The sequence below is a fragment of the Clytia hemisphaerica genome, unplaced genomic scaffold, assembly GCF_902728285.1.
Source record: "Clytia hemisphaerica strain Z4C2 unplaced genomic scaffold, Clytia hemisphaerica genome assembly, whole genome shotgun sequence".
In the NCBI taxonomy this organism is placed as follows: Eukaryota; Metazoa; Cnidaria; class Hydrozoa; order Leptothecata; family Clytiidae; genus Clytia; species Clytia hemisphaerica.
Window position 1 is genome coordinate 1 of NW_027103997.1, and position 11,479 is coordinate 11,479.

At 36.9% G+C, this 11,479-nt stretch overlaps 1 protein-coding gene across 1 annotated transcript; it reads right to left on the minus strand.

The window, feature by feature from the left end:
- Nucleotides 1-321: 321 nt before the first annotated feature.
- On the minus strand, nt 322-4,321 carry LOC136811317 (uncharacterized). Its single transcript, XM_067067932.1, has 3 exons — nt 3,486-4,321; nt 2,478-2,906; nt 322-854 (listed from the first exon to the last, which is right to left on the minus strand). The coding sequence occupies exons 1-3, from the start codon at nt 3,766-3,768 to the stop codon at nt 322-324; spliced, it is 1,245 nt and encodes a 414-aa protein (XP_066924033.1). The 5' UTR covers nt 3,769-4,321.
- Nucleotides 4,322-11,479: the final 7,158 nt, after the last annotated feature.

Consider the following 11,479-nt stretch of genomic DNA (forward strand, 5'->3'; position numbering starts at 1 on the left):
CTAAGAAAAAACATTTAAGATCTTTTGAATATTTTGATTTTTTTCTCATTTTTGGTAGGTCAAAATTCCATTTTTTTTACCCGACCCTAAGGCTCCTGTTTCGATAGTCCCCTACCCGAAAGTAGGGTAGGGTGCCACTCTTTTTCCCTAGATTGCTCCACTGACCCTTGATCCTTCCCTTTAATTGCTGAACATCAAGCAGAGAAGCATCAAGTACCGTTTTGGAAATCTTTGGTATGACCCGGCTGGGGGGGTTGAACCCACAATCTTGCGCACCGTAGCCGGATGCTCTACCACTACACAACGGTCGCTCCACCTTTACTAATCATCTAGCAGACAAATAAACTCACATTGATGCCCGTAAACTTCGACTTCACATAATTGCAACACTTCTTCGTTACGATCACTCATGATATTTTTGGCAATTCGAAGAATATTACCATAAGCCGGATGATCGCATTTGAAATTGTGAACTTTGGCAGTTTCATTGATTTTGGTGACAAATTTACACACTGAAACCTTTTGATGCGAACGTCCTTCAAAGATACTTCGACGTCGGTTGCCCATTTCATCGTTGGTATTTGCATACTCGTCGATTGCAAATATGACGATATTAGCCAAAGTGCTACCACATCCATAAATGATGACACTGTCAATATGATATCGACTATCCAAGACCACTTCCCACCAATTTCTTTTACCAGATGATGGTATGTCTGTTTTTGAACAAGTGTTTTCAGAAAGTGAGCATTTCGATTTTTGACCGTCGACAGCACGAGAACTAGAATGTTGGCCTATAGTCGTCGATTGCAGTGTTGGCTGACTCAATGCAAGATTTGGACCATTTCTTTTTACTAAAATAAAAAAATCAAAATTATCTTCTTTTTTTAAATATAAGATAGTAAACATACAATTTTAGACAGGCTAGAAAGAAATGGAAGCTTTAAAGGTGTTCTTTCCCAGCCGGCACACAACGTTGTTTCAACGTTCATATAACGTCATATGGACGTTGTGAACGTTAGATACACGTTGAAACAACGTTATGTGCCAGCTGGGTTTCAACCCTTTGGATCCGTGACGGGTCAGATCTGACCTGCCAAAAACAAATACCATAAAATCTGATTAGGTTGTTGGATTTCTATGAAATTTTCACCAGATGGTCTCAAGAAAATATACCCATCTGAAAACCATGTGTTTTGAGTGGTTTGTAAGAGCAAAAGTATTGAATCTTTCAGTCTCTATCTATCACAGATTAAAGTAGTCGTACTAATTTTCTAAGGAAAAATTACCCATTGTTTAGCACTTTTGACTTTCAGCTTCTTACAATATCTTGGAAAGTAGAACAAACTTCTTCAAATATTTTTTTTTCTGCATTTGGTCGGTACTAAACTTGGTCTTATTTTTGTGGATATTCGTAGCCTAAACTCAGCTAATCAACTCTTCAGATGACGATGACTCCAAAGTTGAAAATTGACGAAAAAAAAATATTTTTCAGAAATTTTGGTTGCTAGGCAACCTAGGCTGGTTGCTAGGAGCAAAATTTCATTAACTTTCGAATATGTATTCAGACTCTACATTTCATATGCTTTCAGAAAATATATAGTTTTACAGGTGGTTGTAAAACCATCAAAAAGTCATTCTTCATCGCATTCGCCTAGGTGTCAAGGAACCCTAAAATACCAAAATAATGTCCGGATCCAAAGGGTAAATAAGAGTGATATCGTTTGCTTACTCATCAATTTTAATTTACAAGCTTTTTTACATTGAATTGACACGGATGTGGAGCAAGATTGATCGGAAAGAGGGCAAGAAAAACTTTTTTTGTTTATATCACCACAATATAACAAAAGGCAGACACTGTTCTGATATGAAATATGTGTCTGATATGAAACGGGAACACTTATGTAAAAATAAAACCTTTAACATGGGCAAGTTCGCAATGTATGTAGACCTGAAATCGTCGGGTTTTCACTACCGTCAAATTCGAAATTGACCTCCGAAGCGTCTGACGTGTATGCATTGTTAGATCTAAACAATTCGTCAAAGTCTTCACTGTGGTAAACCCCCCCCATTCATTCGAACCCCCCGTTTAATTGGAACCTAAGAGTAACGCATGAAAATTTATTTTAAGTTTGAAAAAGTTGATTTTTTAAAATTGACAGCGTCTACAAAAGCTTAAAAATATTCTTTTTATGGCGATGCCTCATATGCCGACGAGGTAAATTTAACAATAGAATTTTCGAAAAGTTATTCTTAAGCCGCGCTGCGCAGAAGGGGGAGAAAATTGTTCATAAGAGTGCTGCATAAGCAAATGATAAGAGATAAATCATGTTCTTTATATTCGAATGGGGATATCTTCTTTGTTTGAATAACAAAGAGATTCAAATAATAGAAAGCTCGTAAAGATTTGAATAATAGAAGTTCAAATAAGCGAGAGTTTATTATCGTACATAGAAAAATAAAAAAAACAAATTTACCTTTGGCCCCATATACAACGACTTCACATAAGCTCACTCTCCCACTGCTTGGCTTCAAAAGCAAGACAACATTGCCAATAGCTCCGACCGCACATTTATACTCTTTGATGTAAACGTGTTTCATGTTACCAGTTTTAGCACAAAAGCTTCTCTTGTCACCGATATCATCAACATATATATTAACATTCGATAGGTCGTCACTGGTCCAGTTATCAACAACATTATACAAGATGACACTCTTAATTTCATAAATACCATCTAAAATGACCCTCCATGATTCATGTGACCCATATCCAGTCTGAGAGATCAAATGATCACGTGGAAGACATTGGTTGTAGTTACCATCAACTGCAAAAGAGGATTTTGGTTGATTCCATTGATTGTATGCACTCGAGTGGTATGTTGGTCTCTTCAATGCAAGGTTACCACCTAAAAGATTTAAGTAAGTAAGTAAGTACGTTTGCGACCGCAGTCGAGGGCGACCCAAAAGCTCCCTTTTCGTATAGCTGTCTACCCGAAGGCAGGGGAGGGCGGCACTCCTTTCCCTGGATTTCTCCACTTACCCTTGATCCGTCTCTTTAGCTGCTGAGCATCAAGCAGAGAGGCATTAAGTACCATTTTGGGGAATCTTTGGTATGACCCGGCTTGGGATCGAAACCCACAACCTTGCGCACCGTAGCTGGATGCTTTACCATTATGCTACGGTCGCTTTGTATTTATTAATTGCCTGGTCAATAGACCTTTTCATAAATTACGTTACGAGCAACGTTTACCTTGTTTTCAAAATATGGCTATGGTAATTGATTCCCAGAGGAGTTCCTAAGAAGTTTACTCTATTTATAAAAGTAACACTTGAAGTTACCGTTCGGTATCAGCAAGTTTTTCAATATGAACAATTATCTGACATGGCAGGAATCAAGAGAATGGAGTCTTGATTTGTCCAATAATGGTGGAAGTTACGTAGCTTACTAAAATATGAAAAACTTGCAAACGATAAAAATGATATACCTCTATGCAATTGATATTCCTTTTCAGCTTGAATTGCAAATTCTTCCCATTTAGGAACCTGTACCATCACCGTCTCATGCCAATACTTTCGAACCACGGATGATGTTTGTCTCCAAAAACGATCTGATAATGCAAATAATTCTCGTTCGCCTTTTTTTTCCATATTACTACTATCAGTCCAATGTTTACCCCATCTTTCACTTGAGCTTACAGAAACATCCAGACGGTATTTACACCATTCGTGGCTTGCGGCATCTGGAATCATTTTACATTTACATTCCATGTTACCATTGTAAGGGTGTAATTTCTGTCCGAAAAAGTTTGTTTTTTTGCATTGATTTCATCTTGCTACATGTGAGTGTTCTCCTACAAATACTTTTTGTTTGTGAATCATAAAAATCAAGGATTTCACTATTAACAAATTTTGCATAATCAGCAAGTTCTTCTGGAATGATCATACCTTGTTTCATGAAAAACACAAAATCATCAGTTTTTCCTTTCTCAGCCTTAAAGCTGTCGATCAAGGAACGTAGCACCAGAAGTGTTAAGAAAGAGTATTCTCTAATAGCTTCGAACTGAAACTCCAAACGTTTCAATTCTTGACGGCTTGGATTTGTACCTTTGAACAACATGAAGTGAGCACGGTTTTTTTCGGATATCCATGAATGCTGTTCTCTGGCACTCATTAACTGCACTTTCATCTTTGTGATAATAAATCATGCAGTTAGCCCAACCTTCGAATAACACTTCATACTGTTTCTTAACCCATACGCTCTCTGATTTCAAGATACTATCGTCTACATATCCTTTCATTTCAACCATTCTTTTGTTAACTTCTTCAGCAAATTCATTAACTGCTTTATTGGTAGCATCTACAGCTTGCTGTGGTGTTGGTGAGCTGGCAAGAAATCCCAAAGCGCCGCTCACAGCTGCCAACCATGGTGCAATTTTTGATGCAGTTTTAAAACAGTTTTCCAAATTTCGCAAAATATGTTGTTACTTTTGGTCGATACTTTGCCGGCATTGCCTGTTTGAGTGGCACCTTTAGCGATTACGCCAAGAAAACCGGTCGTCTTGAGTATGGCCTTTGGGCCCGGGGGGGGGGGGCACTCGATCTGAAAACGACCATACGTTCGGCCCAAAATTTGGCTTCTAAAATCGGACCCTTACAGTGCAGTGAATTTCCATGAAAAATCATACCCTTACAGTGCACTTTTTCAAAATTTCTCGCCCGTAAGGGCGAAAATTTTTGCAATTTTCCAAGGAAATGTGGAATTTTTCCTCCAAAATTAACCAATTTTGTGCCAATTTTACCAAAAAATTGGATTTTTATCACAATTTCCTACCCTTACAGTGCACTAGCTGAACTATGAAAAACCTACCCTTACTCATTTACCTTGAGTGCCCCCCCGGGCCTTTGGGGCTTTTACTTCTTGAACTGTTCTGATTCCGCCACTGGGTTTATATGGTTTTGGAATGCAATATTTTGAATTGCTGGTAATTCTACCACTGATACACCAAACTTCCATTAAGTTCACGGCGCAAAGTTCTAGTTCTAGTTTTATATTTGCATAAGACAAAAAATGCCTAATCTCGCAAATTCTACGTAAAAATACAAAAATGAAAAGGTTTAATAGCTAAGATAAAGATATAAAATATAGAATAAATAGGTAATTTATACAATTTTAAATTAGATTTATTAGATTAAAATTCAGAAAAATTTAAAAAGTTCAAACATAGTACAGTAATAAAAAGTGTGTTAAAAATAGTATACTAATAGGGGACGCACAATTTGCAGGGTCACATGAGAAAAGGTGTTTAAGCTGAAGGAGAGCACATACTAGAATCGAGGTGAACAAGAGTCCAGCTGGTCGCTAGAGTATAATGTAGCAAAAAAACATAAGTGTGAGCATAGACTCAGTGGAAAAACGGGCGCAGATTTAAGTGTACACTAGAATATTAAGCTATGATCAATAGAATTTTTGAATTCTTTTTCAGTTTTCAAATTTGCAGTTCTAATTGGTAATTTGTTCCATATTTTGATGGTAGATGGAAAGAATGAGTTTGAATAGCATTTAATCCTGCCCTGAATGGGCTGATATTTTACATTTGTACAACGCTGTCTAGCTGGGTGGATGCTGCTGTCAACGAATTTGTTTCCTGACGAAATATCAAATAGCATTTTCAATTTCGATTTGGATCTCCTTGTTTCTAGTGTTTCAAGTTTGAGTGATTTTCTTAGATCGTTTGGGCTGACTTCCCATACAGTGTTTGCATATTCCACCGTTGGTCTGATAAAAGTTTTATAACACTTCAGACGTGTTTTCTTTGTCTGCCATTGATAGGTTCCTCTGAAAGAATATTCGGGTGTTATTTGCTTTGGAAGTGGCAAGATCGATGTGATTCTTCCAAGAGAGATTATTCGAGATTACGACACCGAGGTATTTAGCTTTGTTAACAGTTTTGAGCTGTTGACCATGGATTTCATAGGTTTTATCATGAATTTTTCGTTTGTTGGTGACTCTGAGGTTAAAGCATTTGTCTGGGTGAAACTCCATGGACCATTTGTTTTCCCATTTTACCAATTCGTCTAGGTCTTTTTGAAGCTTTTCGCAGTCTTCCTGTGTGTGTATTGAGCGGTAAAGATATGCATCATCGGCAAACAGCGCAATTTTCGATTTTACTTCAAGTGGCATGTCATTAATATAGATTAAGAATAGCAGTGGCCCGATGACAGTTCCTTGGGGGACACCTGAAATGACGTTTGAGTTTTTTGGAGGATTTCCCACGAACAACAACACATTGGGTGCGATGAGATAGAAAGTCTGTAACCCAAGTTAGGACGTTGCCATGTACTCCATAATGTTTAAGTTTAATAATTAGCTTACGATGGCATACCTTATCGAAGGCTTTACTGAAGTCAAGTAAAATACTGTCAACTTGTTCTTTGTTGTTGATAGCTCTAGCAAGGGTATCAATGGTTTGAAGCAATTGGGTCTCGCACGATCTTTTCTTGCGAAAGCCATGTTGAGTATCTGTAAGACAGTTGTTCTCCTCGAGGTGGTTGATGATGTGGCTATGAACGATGTGTTCGAGAACTTTGCAGGTGACAGACGTCAAGCTAATCGGTCGATAATTTTCTGCTTTGGACCTGTTTTTGTTTTCTCCTTTGAAGATTGGACTGACTACAGCATGTTTCCAATCAGTGGGTATTTTCCTTTGCTTTATTTAATGATGCATTGAATAATAGGGTGAGACCGTCAGCAACTTGGTCAGCTGATTCCTTTAGAATACGGGCTCCGATTCCGTCAGGACCACTAGCTTTAAAGGGATTCAATTCTTTAAGTAGTTTTACGACGACTCCGTTTTTTGGTAACAATGATGTCATTGATCTTTGTTCCTTTAGGGCCTAACGGTGTTGGGGTTGCACCATCATCTTTTGTGAAGATACTTGTGAATTGGTTATTTAGAATCTCTGCTAGTTCCTCCTCTTTGGTATGGATTTCGTTGTTTTCACCCAAAAGAGGTGATAAACCACAAATGTCTGTTCTTTTGGATTTCACAAATGAGAAGAATTTCTTGCTATTTTTCTTATCATTGCAAATGTTTTCTTTGATGTAGGTGTTGTAAACGTTTTAGCAGGTCTTTCTTGACAAAACAAAATGATGAAAAACAGCTTATTCGCCATCTTAGTTCTATGAGAGAAAAATATAGGCAAAGAATTGACAATTTCTCAAAATTAAATTCAGCCCAAATGATTGGTACTATCTGATAGAGCATGGAATTCTGAGTAAAATTGAAATCATGTGAAATCTGTTGCGATTTAGACTAAATTTGATGTCAATTTTCGTTGAATACAACATCAGTTTTCGACCTCAAAAACTTTTACCATCCTAGCAGTTAGTCACACTAGGAAATCTAGTTTTCAGAAAAAACAACATCAGTCATCTACAGGATACATTTCAACAACAAGGATGAGAGTTGCCTGAATCAAGTTCAAGATCCCAAGACAATCGATTAAAACTTGAAAACTTAAAATGAGACAAAATGACAGATTGCGAACGTCCCAGCAGCCAAATATCAACCAACCAAATTTTGTCATTCAATTCCCGAGACAGCGCTTTCGATTTTTAAGGCCTTGTTTATACGCTAAAGTAAAAAAAATAATTCTGCACATTTAAATGCGTCATTGTTTGAGGTCCGGCAAGATTTCCGGGAAATAGCCTATCCCGCGGTGTGCGGATCTAGGTGGGTTCCGTCTCCGTCTCCCCCGTAGATCTTTTTCTTGGGAAGTTGATCTTCAAATTAGTTTTCAAGGTTGGCTTGGCTCAAATATTTTCATCTATGGCTCAAATTTTAAGCAATTTCTCAAAGTTTTTGAAAATGTTAATTTTCATTAAAAAGCGCCGGGTTATTTTTTCATGAATCCCTTTAGAAGTTTTTGCGGCGCATTTTTTTGCTAGAGAGTCAAGTAAACGATATAGCGTTTTTCGCAGCATTAATCTTTGATACGCATTTTGGCGGGACGCTAGTGTGACTAACTGCCTAGATGGGAAAATAGCCTGGATTTTTTAGCCCAAATGGGAATTAACTTTAATTTCATCCCAAATCGAAACTCAATGCTTTAAAATCCCTACTAGATTCTTCAACCTTGGGACAATAGAATCTATATAACCATTAGGATTTCAATATGAATTTTTATCCCGCCCACTAAGGGAAGAAGTTCCTCCGGGCCTTTGATACAGGGGTGTAATGTTGTTTATTTTAAATGTTTTAGGAAGTAACATTTTTACTGTACTGATGATGGTTCTCTGTGATAAGCATCGAAACGTCTACACGTTTTTTTTTCATCAAAATAAAAAAACTATGCGTTTTTTTTATAAGAACAAACTACATAAGAACATAAGGCTTTGATAGCCAAAATGTTGAGAACAAGTTAAGAACATTTTAAAGGCTTTTCAGAGTGTAAAACACTCGATTTGTTTAGGAAAATGGACAAAGATGCTCAAAAAGTGGTGAAAATAAGAACATGTTAAGAACATTTTTAAGTAGGCTTAAAACTCAAAAAGTTAAGAACATTCGAAGGCTTCAAAAATTTTGGATGTTTTTATATAAAAAACTTATACACAATAAAAAAATATCATACCTTTTTAGTGCACGATGACCTCCCTTATACAACTTTCCGTCTAATGCATTAAATAGAACCTTCTTGAAAAGTAAGTCTCGACAAATCGCAATCTTTTTTGTAAGAGTCACGTTATTCCCAAAACGATTAGATTGTCAATTGTCAAAATTTAACATGAATCATTTTTTTTTTGCATTTCAGTTCTTTTCAAGCGTTGCATTGCGAAACTACAGCATTCCCAAATTGAGATTGTCATTAATTACTTATAATTGTAATGGTGTTAATTATGTATATTAGACTTCTTATTATGCCTATAATTACATAAAATTATTTTGATGATAGAGTGTATTCACACTGGGTGCTTTTTCACTGAGACTGTCTGGCGAAAATCGATTAGCTGAAACAAAAAAAAACTGATAGGAAAACATTACTGACTCCCAAAACAGTTTACGACCCTTTGAATTTGGAGTTAATTGCAGCATGGTTTGAAAAAATTTAATTGAAAGTAATTATAAGTCAGTCGTTTTTACAAACAGTTTCTCCAGCAACAGTGGAAGCAGTTCTTTCATTTCATGTAAAAACCAAACCCCATTTCACTGCTGATAATGTTGATGCTCTGAATGGATATCCAAAGAAGGCGACACACCTCTGTCTACTATTTTATTGCAAACAATCTATTTTCGGTGCATCTTTGGTTAAATTGGTCATTAAGCCAAGAGAGCGCTCCCCCCCTCTCTTAGAGAACAAAGGTTTAATGACCAATTTTTCGACGTTAAATCTATGGCTGCGTTTAGACCAACTGGCATTTGTAATTTGGCATTTGCTCATGAGGGATTCGATTTTAATAGCTTTTCCATTGTATTTTCTGTCATGGCATTTAAGGAATCGTCTTTTTAGAGTCATTACTGAAAAGGTGATTCCCTCAAGCTCAACTTTGACAGATCAAACAATGAAAAGCATGGAATTTCTCTCAAAAACTGCAGTCATTAAGACTGAAACTTTTTGCCGTAGAGCTAGGCTATGGCAAATTTTTGCAAATTTTACAATCTATAGAAAGAACTGAATAAAAAAACGTGCAAATACTTTTAAAAATCAAAAATGTCATTTTTTTCTCTTTGTTTTGGTTCCTTTGTTTGATTTGAAATGCCAAAAAAAAGGGGATTCCTTTGCTCAAAATGGCATTTCAAATGCCAACGAAATGCCTACACGCTGGCATCATTAGGCATTTGACAAACCGAACAATTGCGCGGAACAATAGAATTCAAAAGAATACTGCAAGCAATTACAAATGCCAGGCTGGTCTAAACGCAGCCTGAAGCGACCAAAATCTGATGCTAAGTGCGAATCTTCATTGTATATTTTTTACCACTCATTTACGAAAAGGACCGTTGATGAGAACCACTTATCAATCTAGTGTAGTGAAAGAGCACCCACTGTTACTTGAAAGAACTTTGCACGATCTTTTCCTTTGCTGCAGACTTTTATGACACAGTCATTATCTTTCTATAATATGACAAGATAATTACTGTGTCATAAAAGTCTGCTCTCATACATAAATTTTGCGCCCCTCTTGTCTAAGCTAAAATCTGGCGTGAATACGACGCGGGTCACGCGTTTTGGATGAGAAATAAGTGGCTTCATTTCCCATCCAGAATTTTCGGTTCTAGCTCATACGGGGATTTGAAATCAATGGGTTCTACCCCTTTAAAAACCATATGAATGAATTTCTGAGATACCCCAGTGATATTATAGGAATAAAAGCCCTTAATACCTGGAAACTGGTGTGTCGTTTTTGGACCCATCTAGCAGACCTTCAAATTACGCAATCACGCAAATTTCTTTTTTTCAAATTCACGCATTCTCGCATTCACGCAATTTTTTCCCAATTTAAACATTCACACAATATTTTTAAAGGACTGCATAGACTATACAATTTATTGTAAGGAAATATATTGATAATATATTGCTGAGTGCCGGCAATATATTGAACAGGTGTCTGCGATATATCGCCAGCTTGATTTGTAATTTCCCAGCAATATAGGGGGATTATTTACAGAAAGAAAATTATTTTTATCCCTTTTATAATAGAGCACCTATTATTTACTTCGTACGAAGAAAACGATATTGTCAATATATTGCATAGCCCTTATAAAAGTTGACCGTAGAACGTCATTGAGATATTTTATCCTTTTTCATGATTTAAAGTTTGGGCGAGATTGTTGACTTTAGAACTTCCACTTAATTTCATTGGATATTTTTGGAGGAGTTTATAGGATTCCAGGGCATTGATAGTAAAGCCCCTCCTATCCCCAGGAACTAGAGAGAAAAAATCTTTGATGTGAAATGAAGCCACTTATATCCCATCTAAAACGCGTGACCCGCCGATTGAAAAAAAATACAGTAAAACCTCTAATTAACGGACACTCTAAAAGGCGGACACTCTGATTAGCGGACAATTTCATTTTCACCGGCCGTTTCCTAGTCAAATCCTCATAAAAAAGTTTCTAAAAGGCGGACACTCAATTAGCGGACCCTCTGATTAGCGGACAAACTTTTCGCACGAATTGGCCAAAACCCCTATTTTAGCTCTCCAATTAGCGGACATTGAATATCAAACGGGTCACAGACGTCCAAAATCGAAAAATTTTTTTTTAGATATTCAATCCGCTATTGGAGACTAAAATAGGGGTTTGCCAGTCGTCAAAAGATTTGGCCGCTAATCAGAGGGTCCGCTAATTGAGGTGTCCGCCTTTAGAAACTTTTTTATGAGATTTGACTAGGAACGGCCGTGAAAAGAAATTGTCCCGATCAGAGGGTCGCCTTTTGAGTGTCCGTTAATAGAGGTTGACTGTATTTTTTTTCAATAGGC

Coding starts and splice junctions, on each gene's coding strand:
- LOC136811317 (XM_067067932.1), bottom strand. CDS start 3,768: ATGGAATGTAAATGTAAAATGATTCCAGATGCCGCAAGCCACGAATGG. Junction 2,907..3,485: donor GGAATATCAATTGCATAGAG/GTATATCATTTT, acceptor TAAATCTTTTAG/GTGGTAACCTTGCATTGAAG. Junction 855..2,477: donor CGTTGTATATGGGGCCAAAG/GTAAATTTGTTT, acceptor TTTTTATTTTAG/TAAAAAGAAATGGTCCAAAT.